The sequence below is a fragment of the Lacerta agilis genome, chromosome 1 (assembly GCF_009819535.1).
Source record: "Lacerta agilis isolate rLacAgi1 chromosome 1, rLacAgi1.pri, whole genome shotgun sequence".
In the NCBI taxonomy this organism is placed as follows: Eukaryota; Metazoa; Chordata; class Lepidosauria; order Squamata; family Lacertidae; genus Lacerta; species Lacerta agilis.
The window spans coordinates 62015222-62031003 of NC_046312.1; the positions used below are offsets into that span (position 1 = coordinate 62015222).

A 15782-nucleotide genomic window follows, 5' to 3' on the forward strand; every position below is an offset into this window, starting at 1 on the left:
TTCATTTCCTACCACACAGGGCAAGCCTAGGAGACATTCAGTTGAGCAAGCATTTTCTTAACTCATTCTAACATAATGCTCACATTCACCAACAATTATGGCTAAGTCAAAGAAAAAGAAGTAGCACAATGACAGAGCCCTAAATATCGTCTGTCATGTAGCCTGGGCCTTACAGTCGTATACAACATAAAGCAAAAAGGCTCCGTAATAGAGGGGGCACCGCCGACCAATTTTAAATTGAATTACACAGCCTGCTAATCTTTATGATGAGATAAAATTTCTTTGAACACCAGGCATTATGCTAAAATCTGCAGTGCTTTCTCCACCAGCCCAAACATTTTTGTTTCAGGCTGCTCCTCTATAGCACTGAAGAGCTGTGCAGGAAAATGATGCCCGAACAAATGCAAAGGATTCAGTTTTGCTTCTATTATATACATGTATTCAGTAGAGAGAGAGAAGCATATATACAAACAAATGTTGTATTTCTCTACCTTGATATGAGAAACTGTACATAAATAATTCAACAAAACATGGGAAATAAATGAAAAGAAATGAAGTCTCTCCCCCCACACACATTATTGACATTTATCTTTAACGGGTAAGAACCAAATAGAAATATTCAATACATTTTGAGTAAACTCATGACTGTTCAACACACTCATCTAATTTTGCTATTTTTTATTTTTAAATCTCTCTCTCTCTCTCTCTCTCTCTCTCTCTCTGTGTGTGTGTGTGTGTGTGTGTGTGTCTTTACTTTTTTGATACATTGAAACCTGTTGGTGTAATTTCACATTCCAAGAAATTCAGATGATGAGAAAGATCACATTCATAATATGTGATGTTTTTACCCAATGGGCCCTCTTCCTTTTGTTTCACTAGTAGTTATCACTAACTATCTGCAGTAGTTATTTTATCATTTGGGGAAGGTCTGGACAGGAAATAATCTAAAGTTGTTACTTCGAAACAAATGCAAACACAGACCTGGGGCTGAGGGTGTGGGAAGAATATTAGTTAACTGTCCTTAATTCAACTAACATTTGCTCAAATAATTGCCCTACCAATGTTAATGGAATCACTGAAAAGCCTGGATATAGAAGCAACAAGAAACCTCCTATGCTTCTAAAACAAAGTTACATTAATTCATGCTGTGATTGTGTATTGGGCATACTTGGTAACCAACAAATATTCACAATATAAAGCACATTAAAATGTAATGTTTTAAAAATATGAAAAAAAATTATTTCTATTTCTATATGCATCATAATACCTGCCTCAATTTATTGCACAGGAAGCATAATCAAAAGATACTGCCATATTTTTCTGTGTATAAGGCAATTTTGCTTAAAAAAGGCGGGGGAGTCAAAATTTGGGGGTCATCTTATACAGTTGTACCTTGGTTCTCAAACGAAATCCACTCCAGAAGTCTGTTCAACTTCCGAAAACGATTGAAAACCAAGGCACAGCTTCCGATTAGCTGCAGAAGCTTCCTGCACTCAATCGAAAGCTGAGGAAGCCCCACCAGACGTTTGGCTTCCAAAGAACGTTCACAAACTGGAACACTTACTTCTGGGTTTGCAGCATTCGGGAGCCAAAAAGTTCAAGTCACAAGGCGTTTGAGAAACAAGGTACAACTGTACACAGATGGTGAATACGCAGGGGTTCAGGCTGTGGCAGCCTGGGCTTGGGTTTGGGTTCTGGTCTGGGCAGTCTAGGTTCAGATTCGGGCTCTGGCGTGGGTGGTCAGGCTCAGATTTGGGTTTTTGAAATATGGCAACCCTAACTATTTTAAAATATTAATTTCTTCATTTTGGGTTCAAAAAAATAGGGGGCACCTTACGCACGGAAAAATACGGTATGTTCCAATTATTCATTTGTTTGTTTAAAGTGTTTCTTAACACCTACCCACACCTACTAGCAGAAGATTCCAAGGTGGTGTACCTTTATTAAAGAAGTTTATGAGAGAAGTATCTACAGAAGGTTTTGAGACGCAGAAAAGTTGGTAACCGAGTACCAAGAATCAAGCCTTCAGATTAAGTACTTCAAAAGGTCAATTTGTTCAAAGTGATAAGCCCCCTGTCCGTTAATGAAAGCAGAGTCCTAAAAAGAGATTGCTTTCTAAAGATGTAGTTAAACTTGCCAAGTCCCCTGGACTATTTAAATCAGCATTTTTATTCAATCACAGTTATTGGGGGCATGCAAAATTAATAACAAGAGCCAAGGCTTGAGTGCCACAAAATGACGTTTACAGTAAATCTTCATTCTGGACATAACAAAATAAAGCAATACAGAGTAAAGCAAGTTCCAGATGGCAGGCATCAAAATGAGAGAGTAAATCAAACTAAGATTTGATTCATACTGTGAATATTTCACCCAAGAATTCTTCAAAGTGCCCTTATTTCAAGAAAGCTTAGAGACTTTAAAAAAAGTAAAAAAAAAAAAAACAGAGGATAACTATATGCTGCTAATTTTGAAGGCTGTGCCTTATTTCAAAGGGTTTTCATTCATTATATATTAGGAAGCCCCAGAGAATTCCAGATACCCCACATTTCGGGGAGGGGGGGCAGCTTTCTAATATCCTGCATTTTTTTCAAGGTTGGACCTAAGCAAAACATACATGCCAGTACTTTTGAGTATAAGACAAACTCGTGGACTTTTTGCCCCTAAATAAATGCAAGTTTAAAATATTAAAATAAGTAAAGAATATACAATTGGGGATAAAAATGAATTAAAATTAAATGCATATGAAGGCTGATTTAATATCATATTTTTAAAATGAAAGAAATTACTATCAGTTCAGTTTTTCTATACTTTCTCAGGCAATATATGTTATGAGAAAAGCAGAGCAGGGTCATAAACCCAAATTAATATGCTGTATTGAGGGGAGCGATAATGTGGGGGGGGGAGCGAAAATGTAGTAGAGGAATATAAGTAGATTTCTAACTACTTGAAAACCCATGTGCCCCAAGGGCAATGTGTACAAGAAAGCAGAATAGTGTGTGGGAGTGGATCAGGGACTATGTGCACCAACAGGGAATAGGCTCTACATATTTGGCCAGGGCCGAATTGCAGATTGAATATCTGCAACCATATGCATGGTTCCCTTTCCTAGACTGGAATCGTCAGTTCCGTTGCTACCCCAGATGGCGGCCTCATTTTCTGTCACGGTGTTTCCTGAGCCTCAGAAGAAAGCTGAGTGCTTAATGTGTGAAGCAGTGTGGAATGTGTGGTGTTTTACTGATGAAAGTTTGGCCTCGTTGAGAGACAGTATTTCAATGCGAGTAGGAAAATATTTTTCATCATCATGAGGTAATGCATGTTCTTTGTACTTTTGCACATTTTGCACATTTACTGTATTTGTTTTTTCCTGAATTGAACTATAAAATGGTGGTTTTCTTGAGTCAAAATGAGAGTACCCCTAAACATTTTTTAAAGCACTGGACAGCATTGATCCCTTATGGGGAAGGCCAAATACACCTCCTTCTTCCCTGCTAACAAGTGATCTGTGCTTTCAGCCTTAATCATCTAGTTCAAGTCTCCGTGCCTTTATTATGCATTGTTTTATTGCACACATTGTTTTACTCTAATGTAGTAAATTATATCGAGTAAATATTTAAAGCAGGCAACTCTGCTACAGCATCAGACTCCTGAATCTGTTTGTCCGATTTCCATGTGAGCTAACAGACACAAATTGGGATTAAAACTGGTCATCTGCTCATAATCCCTGCCCACAGTGAACTGCCACCTTATCTCTGCCCTCCAAGTGTTATCATCTCCTCTACATTAGTCAAAAGGTTAAACCAAACACTTCTATTTTCTCTAATCCCAAGTCACATATCACCATGACTCACAAGCTTTAACACAGAGAGGCGCTGCTCCGCCTGAGAGAAGCATTAGCTATATCAGTGTCTAAAAATACAAACCAAAAAAGGCAGAAAAACAGTACAGTAGCTGACCAAAAATTCAGCAATATCTTCATTAGAGTCTTATTTCTGTCAATATCACATGAACTATCTGATTAAAATATTGTATATATTCAGACCAGATTACATCAGTATATTTGCACTGAAACCAATGAGGGAAACCAAAGTTTAGCTAAGAAGACAGAAGCTCAAAACAAAAATTAAATGTAATTATATCTCCTCTCCCAGACAGAAAAAACAGTAATGATATTATAGTAAAAATATACAAGTGAAGAAGAATATTATTCACAATTTACTCAAGAGATGCAAATCAGCATTAAACAACCAAATTGGATAAATACTGCAGTAATGCCATTGACATCTACAAGAATTCACAATGTTGGGAAATGCTGCAGAGATGTAAATTTATTTGATGTTTCCACAGCAGCTATTTGCATCAGGTTTTTTGCATCAAGAGACAGGCTTAAAGTTTAAAATTTAAACTGACAATCAGCTTGACTCCTCATCACTATTTGCAGCTCAACTTGAAACTTTCTTCAGACTTTCCCTGCTTGTTTTTTTTTTTTGCTCCGTTTTGCATGACAAAGGTGAGCACCACATAAGAGCATGCACCAATTTAGCTATTCACACACATTTCTAGCTGGGCATCCACTTTCACTTTGCATGCTCATTCTGCACTGGAGTGGAGAAGAACATGAATTTTATTTGAGATGTCTTTCAATAAACATCCCATGCGGCAGTCATAACTTAGAACTGTACAAGCAATGCAAACATTTGCCAGGAGCAGGCATGTTTTTAGGGGTGTTAACAAGGCAGTGTACAATCCAAGAGGTATCATCCAGAGCCCCTTATGATGTTGCAGACATGCCCGGTGCAACTTTTGCATCACACAGCTCAAATGTACTAAAGCTAAGTACAGCTGTTCAGGGTGGCACAATGTGTTAACAAGAGGAAACCACAGCAGCAATATGTGACACAACAAAGCTAATAAAACTCTGCTTTATTCAATAGCAACATAAATGATCCTCTTTCTGTTGGGAGTTCTATATGATAACATGGATTTCAGAATTTGATAACAAAAAGATAACCAAATAGGAAGCCAACTTAATTGGAAGTAGCAAAGGTCCTCTATAACATTGGTAAAGGATTACAATGCTAGGACCATTTAGTTACAATATATTTATACACTTCACCCTACACAGTACAGGTAACTTGTATGGGTAGATGAGAGAGGAAGGGAGGGAGGGAGGAAGGGAGAGCAGTATAAACCCATTCTCCATTTATTTATTCCCCACACACACACACACTTCTGTGCAAAGCTGCAATCATGGGCTAACCCAGATTTGGAGTGGTAGCACAAGGGCTCTAGCAACATCCCAGAGCCCTCACACTGCCTTCCCAGCCAGGTAGGCAGACCACCATCTTGCAGGGGTTCCTGGCTTTACTGCTTTTGTGTGGACTCCTGAAACCAACCCTTGCATAATAAGATGTGAGTTAACCTGTGTCATGAGACTCATTTTAATAACCATATTTATTGTGATAAATATTACATCCGGCTTAATAGCCCTACATTTTTTGGCTACTTCCAAGTACACAGCATGTGAAGAGATATTTTGTATTATGCCACAAGTGCTATAATTACATACTTTCCAATGCAAACTGATACAAGCCTACTCAGAAGCAAGTCCGATGTGTTCAATGGAGTTTACTCCAGGGAAAGGGATTCTTAAAGTTATGCTTGCTCTAGATACAGCTACACAGTAAAGGTAGAAATGTGAATTGTATTATACATCTGAAGAATATATGTGGACAAAAAATACACTAGCCATCACATAATAATTTTAATTCTTCCCTTAGCCCATAATGCTGTGTTTACTGCAAGGTCAGTTAAGTTACTATAAGGGATTTTTAATGAAAACAATTATAAATTTAAAGTAACTGTGTTTAAAGCATTTAACAGTCACTAGGGTCAAGTGATTACAGCAGTTACAAGACCCCTGGGATATGTTCACACCAAAACAAAGTGAATAAATTACCTCAGCAGGCGTGTGTAATCACTAAGTGACCACAAAGGTCATGCAGTGTACAAGCCAAGACGACTTTCATGCAAAACCAATAATGAAAATTTATCAGTCAAGGAGAAGGAGAAGAAACTTAAGGGCTGCAATTCTACACACACTCACCTGGACGTATGCCCCCCCCCGAACCCAAAGGGACTTACTTCTGAGTAGACATGTATAGGAAGGATTGTGTGAAGGAAGAATCAAAGTTAGCTGATGGGCTAATGAAAAGCAGAGATGAGAGGTAGAATGAAAGGCTTGGATAACAGTATATAGGGATAATAAAGGAATACATGAGGAGGAAGAGGAAGGGGAAGGAATAAACTTTGATTAGTTATATTGAAGATCAGATTCTAAACTGTTCACTCAGCTAGACTCTTAAGTAGGCTTTTCTACTTAATTGACTATAAACTGGTTTCCAGACTCAATTTAATATGCTGGTTATGACCTTTAGATTTCATGCTCCTTTCCATACAGAAGATGGTTTGTTACCCAGGATAGAACATTTTTGGCAGTTATTGGGAAGGTTTGTTCAGCTCATCTCCTGCTCATTTTTTTGTATCAAGCCAAGTTTATTCTTGTTCTGAAAGCCCTTGAGGCCCTCCGATTATTGCTTATTGTCTGAAGAGGTTGGTTTTTGCAGTTGTTCTCAATAGTTATCCTTTCTACTGCTAAACATTTTTCATGCTTTTAGTTATTTGTTGGATGCTTTCTGTTTGTTGGGCTTACTTTTTTAGTGATGTTTTGTAGCTTTTAACTACTTCATAGACCTTTTAAATCAGGGCTCAGCAAACATTTTGGTTCACAGGACCATATGCAACTGACTAGGTAGTTGGGGACCATATACCAGTGGGCATGGCTGGCGCTGGCATTGCCATATAAATATTACTAATACACTACTAGTTGTAGTAGTAGTAATAGTAGTCATCTGTTCCAAAGCATTTAGATGATGGGCAATTTAAGACAAATAAAAACCTCCAATATAGCAAATAACACCATAATATTTTTCAGAAGTGAACAACAAAACAAAGCAAAGCACAATACAAGCAGAAGACTCCATCAGATTAAATATTCTCAATTAATTATGTTAAAATGCTGTCTGATAAAATACGTTAATACTGTCAAAAATGCTAACATCTCTTGGGAGAAATGGAAGGTCTTTACCAGCTGTTGAAAAGATTGTAACATGGGTGCCAGGTGAATCTCTTTAGGAAGAGTATTCCACAGGTATAGGGCCACTAACAAAAAGGCCCCCTCTCTTATGGCCACCCTCTGAATTTCAGTAGGGGGAGACACAGAGGAGGGCCTTATGGCACAGGCAAGTGCATATAGGAAGAGGTGTCCATCAAGCATTGGGTTCCCAAGTTGTGTAAGGTTTTATAAAAACCAGCACCTTGAATTGGGCCCAGAAACACACTGGAAGCAAGTGTGAGTAAGCAAGAACAGGAATAAAATATTCTGATCACCTAATCCCCAATGGCAACCTTGCTGCTAAATTCTTTATCAGTTGAACCTTCTAGACAATTTTCAAGGACAACACCATGTTTAACACATTGCTAAAATCCAAACATGAGATAACCTAGCACTAACAATCTAAACTCTAGTTACAGGTAGGTAGCCGTGTTGGTCTGCCATAGTCAAAACAAAAAAGAAGTGTGCATGCACACAAAAGCTCATACCAAGAACAAACTTAGTTGGTCTCTAAGGTGCTACTGGAAGGATTTTTATTATTATTTTGTTTTAATCTAAACTCTGGTAATCAGCATTCAGATAGAGGACCTAGCTGGGCTACCAGACTAAAATGGCATCCACATGTACCCTTCAGTGCCAGCAACTGATTGAATACTACTCCTATTCTGTGAACCTGATCCTCCAGAAGCTACACACTTCAACTTTTTGGCTCTCATCCACCCATTCCTGCAGTCAGGCTCTTGCAAAGCACACTGGCTACCACACTTGACTGAAATGAAAAGGAGAAATAGAGTTAGATGTCATCTGTATACTGAGGCAACACTTTTCAACTCCACTCAGTGCTTTCCTGTTAAATGGTATAGGCCTGCAGTGGTGTCCAAACTTTTTTCAAAGAGGGCCAGATTTGATGAAGTGAAGGGCTGTGGGGGCCGACCAAAGGACCAACCAAAGCTGTTGACCTTTTTTAGGATTGAAGTTGTTTTTTAGTGTTTAAGTTGTTGAGCTTCTTTTAGGATTGACATTGTTGAGGTTTTTTTTAGGATTTTACCCCAGGAAATAAATTGCCACAGGGGCTGGATTAGGCCTCCAAAATGGACTTTGGACATAGGGGTTAATATTGAGTCCTGAAGACTTCTGTAGGTTCTACAAGGCCAAGCAAAAATCCTCCAGCACAACCTTCTAGGATTGACCATCCAGGTTAGGAGAAAAAACTACTGCAAAATAGGAAGATCTGCCTCTTGCCTGGACAAACATCCCAAACATATACTGGTACCATGACTGATGGTATTGAAAGCCTCTGGGAGATCAAGAAAAGCAAGCAGAGTCACAATCCCAACACAAATTATCCCTCACAGGGCAAACAAGTTACTCATTGTACCAAAATTAGCCCCAATGCCTGATTTAAATGGATAAAAGTTTAAATCAACAAGAGAACCTGGATCTGATCAGTGGCCAAGTATTCTAGAACTTCATCTGGGAAGAAAACATTTGCCATTGATCTGCAGTTATTGAAATCTTCTGGCCCAAGGAAAAGTTTTTTTCAGGTGCATCAACCTACCATCTCATTCAGGCAAGTTCAGTACCACTTCCTCTTGTGCTGCTGAATTTATAACCTGCATGGCCCAAAAAGGTTTCATTCCCAGATGGATTTTATAAGCATAAAGAGCAAGGATCAAACACGGATGTGGTCAAATAAGCCTAAACAACAACAGCCTGAAACAGCACCAGCTGAAAATCATCCATCAGCACTGGACTGGACAGTGCTCTGGACATCTCCATAAACTGACCTGCCAACAATGTGAATGTTAACTCCAGACTACTGCAAACAATTTATTTAAACAATTAAATGGGAAGGCAATCCTGATACATAACATATAGCTGTCATGTGAATTAATTAGGCAAAGTATATTCCATGATACACTGAGCATGCTTTGACCTTTCAGATATGCTCAGATAGAACAGGGCTAGAGAATCTGTGACTCTTCAGTTGTTGTACTCTTAACTCCCTTCAGCCCCAGCAAACATGTCCAATGATCAGGGGTTATAGGAGTTGCATCTGGAAAGCAAGATGTTCTCTAGAGCAGTGTTTTTCAACCTTTTTTGGGCAAAGGCACACTTGTTTCATGAAAAAAATCACGAGGCACACCACCATTAGATAACAATAATAGTAGTAGTAGTAGTAATAAAAATGATAATTCTTCTCATGTCTGAATTGAGCATGTGAAGATGGCGCACCTTGCCCCGCCCCCCACCAGGCTAATAATAATAAATAACAACTATAGTACTAGTCAGGACTCTCCCCCCAGCCACAGGAACTCAGTTCTGGCACCTCTCAGGTGGGCGCCTTCGCCATTATAAGAGAACGAGGGAAGGCGTCCGTGATGAGTTCCAGGCTCCAGCACCTCTTTTTCTAGAAAAATAGCATTGGTAGCAGCAGGTGCCCCAATGCTAGGTAGGCAGCAGAGGTAGGAGGCGGTGTCGTAGCGGCGGCCGCCTCGCCCCGCACGGCCCACGGGGGTCAGCCAGTTGCTCCACTCGCGCAGTGCCCAGATGTTGGGCACGCAGCTCAGGTGTCGGCACAGCTGCAAGAAGCTGCCGGGCTGCCGCTGCACCCGCAGCCGCCACTCAGCCAGTCCCGAGGACGGCGCTCGGCGCTCGGCTGGCAGCAGGCGGGCCGGGCCCGCGGTGGTAGCGGCGGCATCAGCCACCAGGCCAGGCAGTACCAAGAGGACTCCGGCTTCGAAGGCCTCGCGGATGGCGCAGAGGCGGAGGGCCACGTCTCCCGGCAGCAGCGAGTCCAGCTCCGGGCGCTCGGCGGCGAAGAGCGGCGCCCTTGGGCACTCGCCCCGTACCGAGCCCAGTCCGCAGCGCGGCCCGCCTGCCAGCAGCTGCAGCCAGTCGGACGAGAAGTCGGCCGCGTCCGCCACGCCGCCCGCGAAGACGTGAGCACTGGGCAGGAAGGCCCTCCGCGGGCTCCGCCGCAGGAGGAGCAGCTCATAGTCAAAGGCGCCCGCCGCCGCCGTGGGCCGAGGGGGAGACGCGCCCAGCCCACCTGCTGCTAGCAGCAGCGTCGCCACCTCCCGCCAGTGCCGCAACCGCCAGCCCATGTTTTCCCACGGAACACCAGGCAACATCTCGCGGCACACTAGTGTGCCGCGGAACAGTGGTTGAAAAACACTGCTCTAGAGTGGCAGAGAAGCTGACCACAGCTCTGCTCTGTGGGTACTGGAGATTATGGGAAGATTAGTCAACTTTTGAGTCTGCAACCTTGAAGAGGAGCAATTATGAAGACACTCTGTTTTGTGACTGTATTTTATTTGATTTTTGTAAACTACTCTGCTTCATCAAAATTTGCTTGTAGAGTATAAAAACGATATAAACAAATATTTCAAAGTAATTTCCCAAACCAAATTCAATTTAGACCATACTCTACACTATATCAGAAGGGAGCTTTATCCTTATGAAGCAATGCTGCAACTCAAAACAGCATGCATAATATTAATGAAGAGAGGGTTGTCCTTAAATTATTATAACCACAAACCATTTCAAATATACCGTATGACCGACACTGTTAGTATTCAGTCCCAGTACCTAGAATTGTAGAATGGGAAGGGACACTGAGGGTCATTTAGTCCAACCCCCTCCAATGCCTTCAAAGGCAAAAGAAATGGAGAAACAATGTCCAAAATAAGACAAAGGGTTTACAAATCAAATTGGAATGGGGAATAAACTGGAAGATGGTCAATACAGACAGAGAGAGGGGTAAAGGGTAAAGAAAAGCCAAAATGTGGAAGAACAACTATTTCTTTTCTTTTCTTGTTAACCCCCACCCCAAAAAAAAATCCTTTTATGAACAAAAATTTCACTTTTCTCATCTCCCCAGGGGCTTTCCAAGGGAATCCAGCGGGATTTAATGATGCCATTAGGGGCCTTTAGCGACACGGTCACTAGACACAAGCCATAAGAGGGCAGTGTCAAAGCCATGTTTTAAAAGGCTTTTTCTATAATGATGCAGTTTCATTTAGACAAGTAAAACTTTTTTAGAAGGCTAGTTCATTCTTAAGGGTCAGCTTGCCATTTTAGTCTTCTTACTACGCTCCTCTCCCTTTCCTAGCTAATCTCCCCAAGTTACTTAGGCACATGCAATTGGCCTCAAGATTTCTCACATGACAGAGATACCCAATACCTTGATTTAGAGCTATCATTGCTGTCTTTCATTTTACTTGTTAAACCATTATGTCAACTTATTAGAGGCTCACTAAGATCAGTGAGCTGTTAGGATATACTTAGCAAAATTCAGCTAGGCAACAGGTGCCTTGCTCCTTGGAGACTTTAATGCATATGAAAAGCTATCAGTCATAAGGAGGTTAATATGCTTGCTCCCCTTTATCTGAAACATATGTCCATCTCACAGCATTATGCTGCTATAGAGACCCTTTCGAGGCACATTTTCTACCGCATAAAGTAGGAACAGTAGTTATGTTTTTGCTAATCATTTGTCTTTTGCACAAGGACAGAAACTCAGTTAACCACCAGAACAGGCACAGCAGGGTGCTTACAGCTGCCCCCCAACTATTCAGCTTTTGTCATCGTGTGATACTAAATGACTGAGCATAAAGTACTGAAAATATAAGAACAAACATATAAATCCATGCTCAATTAACAGAAACATATTTTGACTAGAAAGAGAACATAGCACAATGACAAGGCTAGGGGTGAATGTTCTTCAAAGCTTTAACACAATTAGGAGGCTGTAAGTGACACTTGGATAGCAAAGGTTAATTGGGGTCACCAAAATGCAGTAATTCCTTACCTAACCAGTCATTAAACTTCTTAACCTCAGAAGGCAGCCCCAACTCAGTGAAATCGCCCGTATGAAGCAAGATGTCCCCATAAGGCATCTGGATTCCATCTGTTCTGGAGTGTGTGTCTGAGATGCAGACAAACCGCGTGTGGCCTGCTGGTTTCGGGGTGTCATATGGAATAGGGTCGACCCTAAAGCAAACACAAGAGATTCCATCAGAATTAATATTTGCTACACATGTTGAACACATTGGGCACGATTCATTCAAAATAGAGGTGCAGCTTATATGCGTGCAGAATTTCTACAGGTTACAGAACCCTGCTTTTAAACTACAAAGCGCATGCACAAGCCCTTGTTGTAGATGGCACAATGGAATGTTATACAGAATACGATAGCCGCATATTCTTCACATATGCCCATCCAACTCTCTCAACCCAATCCATGATCCTAGAAGATATAACTGGATGGCAATATAGAGAAGCATGTTCATACTATCAATTTCCCTACTGCCCTATGGAAATCCTCTGCATGAAATTTTCTGCACCAACTGTTTGGGTGGATTGTTCCAATTATTTCATAATGCAAGTGTTAGTCTACAGCATAGATACTGTACCGTACCCAGCATCGTACAACTTTTCTCTTGTTAAACAGTACTATATTAGTGAAATCCTATGCACGTATGCCCAGAAGTCCCATTAATTCAATAGAACTTACTCCCAGGAAGGCATTTAAAGGATTGTAGCCTTAATAATTAAGTTACGAAGTGCTTTACAGTGTTTACCAGATAGCAAGTGAATTGTTTTTCATATACAGCATTTTGAGTTCAAAATATATACACAAACTTACCAGCCTTGAAAGTATTTTTTTTTAATCCAGAATGAAATGTGGACCTTCATAATTCAATTCAGAGTGCAATATTTATGAAAACAACTGACAATACTTTATGAAGCAATTAGGATCACGAGCCATTCACTCATACATGCAATTGGGAAAACCTATTTCATCATATAAGGCAAAACTTTTATTCACCAGGAAGAGCAATCCTAATGAGGAGTTGGGGAGGTGCAGGGCAGTGAACCAAACTGCTGGCTAGGATAGAAGTCAGGGGCTTCACCCTCCCACATGGTCAGCTCAAGACTGGCACGGCTGAAGGACCCAAGGATTGTAGGATTTTGCATCCAGCAGATCTAAAACCTCTGTTGCCCCACTGTGAAATGTCAGATTTTGGGGGCTTTCCACTGACTATTACCCAACAGGATTGCTCCTCTCTAATGGAAATGACACTTTGCTGCATCCCAATTCTCCCCACCACCCAGCTACTGATACCAAGGGATAGGGTTGCAGCCTTAATCCAACACAAATAGTTGCCAAATAGGTAAGTTATTACCCTGTTGCCAGAATGCATGGCATAGCAATTAATCCTTAAATAACATCTATATTTTGTTTTGGTTTTGTGCCCCTTTCTCCTTTTAGATGGCAAAGGTATTACCTATAATCACAGATTTTGCTTACTCTTGCATATATTGCTAAGCAGAAAGCCAAAATAATGGGTTGACTGAATAATTATATGGCCTATATAAACGTTTAGCAAATCTGAACAGTAACATACAATTAAATGGATTTCCCCCCACAACGTTCATAAATTAATAAGGCATTTATCACAGACAAAATTCACTTACTGAGACTATTCTGGCAACCTAGGTGTTAACTGTGATTATGAACGTAGCATATGTTTATCTTGTGCCTTCTTTCCTGTGTAATAACAGTGGGTAATTTTCCCCCTTTTAATTTTCTAGAAAAAAACACCAGAAAGTAAACATCTGGTGCTTTATGGCTACAATCTTATCGACCTCATGTCACTTCAGTAGAAAATGAACTTCTGCTTTCAGTGCTACAGAGAACCTTGTTCAGGTCTGTGTCTCTGTGTGAGGTTTGAATAAATACATCTGACCTGTGACACTCCCCTTTGCTTTTTTTGTTCCCTATATTTCGCTAGCTTCCTCCAGTTCATTGCCAAACACATTTGCTATTTTCAAATTTCTTTTTCCCTACAAGAATGGCTGGGTAATGGGGCAGATGGGGAGAGAGAGACAGAATACGTTCGAGTCAGAAGCTGAGTGAATAATGAACGGACACAGACCCTGCAATCATAATCTGAGGTCCTTTTTGTGTGCCTCCTCCATGAGACCAGTTACAGGTAGAACAAACTTAGTTGGTCTCTAAGGTGCTACTAGAAGGGAATTTTTTAAAATTATTTTTTTATTTTGTTCCTCCATGAGAGTTCTACAGGAGAACAGGTTTATCCATTTTTGGAGGTTGCCCCAAGATAGGTGCTAGGTGAAAATGTTTCTCTACAACCAGCCCTTGGGTGGATTAACATTAAATGGCCTTTTAAATGTGTTTGTGAGTGGGGGTTACTGGTTTATGTTTCTTTTATTGTGCATTTTGGGTTCTCATTTGGTAATCTCGCCTTGTGATTCCCCATTTAAGGGTCTGTAGTTTTTTCCTGCTAAAAATGTATGTGTAAAATATGTGATAGGTTTGCACATTTTTGGCACTGTCCCCAATTCAGACTGACACACAGAGAAGCTTTTCCTGGTATACAAATAAAGGAATAGGAAAATATCCACCTGGTTAACGTCCCCTGCCATTACACTGAAAAGACAGGGGGCACTTTAATGAAGAGTTTATATCAAAGATGCATGCCAACCTAAACTAAGAATTCCAGGGATGTTGACATTAACTAGAATCTGCCAAAACTTTGATCAGGGAATAGGTTACAGGTATTGACAGGTTAACTGACTTCCCCAGTATATCAGCAGCATAGCTTAAAAGAAAAACCAATAGCAATGACTCCACTATATAACTAGTAATCCCTTTAAGGCAGATCAAAGATGTGTTCTGAAATATCCAACCCGTTTACAGGATTCTTCAAGCTACTAAACCTGAAGTCAAAGCCAAGTTCTTAAAACTCTATAAAATTGAAGAACAAGCCCACCCATGGTGTAATTCTATCAATTTGAATTAAGTATCTGAACGTTACAGCAAGAAGATCTTCTTCCAAGAGGAGTAATGCTGACAAGCTCTTAACCCTAACCTTTTTGGCAAGGACCACAGTAATAACAGTGTCTTAATGAGAGAAATAAAATGGCATTGGTTCAGACCTCAGGATAATGAATTGAACTTCATATACTATGTTATAGGATGGCACTTGTGGATGGCACAGTTCTCAAGAGTTCCAAATGAACTGATGATAGGAAAGGGGGAAAGCAGAAAGGATTCATAATCTTGATGAGATACTAAGGTCTTGCTCAGGTCATTATTTAAACTGAAGCAGCTAAGAATTAACTCAGAATAGCATCTGCACACTTCATGTAGGAGGACCTGAGGCTGGTACAGATATAACCTCCATTGTGCAGACACTGCTGAAAACATTATCCCTGTGGTAAGCAGAAACTGTATATCAGTTCTAACATTTCCTTGACTTTCATCATTCATTCATTCATTCATTCATTCATTCATGTGTGGCTTCCAGTATGTGTGAAAAATTCAGGAGATATTCATAAATGACATGTTCCAACATGAGCCAGAAGAATTGGACTTGAATCAAAGTGGAATGTCTTCAGGATGGTCGTGGGTGATATTTTTTTCTTCTTCTGACCAAAGTGCTATGCACTAGCATAAGAGTCAGAAATTTGATATGTGCAACTTTCCCCTACCTAAAAAAGTCTGTGAAAGGAACAGCTGCACCTGCTGAATATCTACCTGACATGCAATTGATGGCACAGTGTCTGTCAGGAAAATGCT

The 15782-nt window shown here is 40.5% G+C and overlaps 1 protein-coding gene across 4 annotated transcripts in view; it reads right to left on the bottom strand.

Annotated features, from left to right (window-relative positions):
* The window catches only part of MPPED2 (metallophosphoesterase domain containing 2), a 128644-nt gene that overhangs the window by 72350 nt on the left and 40512 nt on the right, over positions 1-15782 (bottom strand). For all 4 annotated transcript variants that reach the window (XM_033151243.1, XM_033151270.1, XM_033151261.1 and 1 more), the window contains exon 3: positions 11985-12166. In XM_033151243.1, the coding sequence (XP_033007134.1) occupies positions 11985-12166 (182 nt within the window). The remainder of the gene's footprint in view (positions 1-11984; positions 12167-15782) is intronic.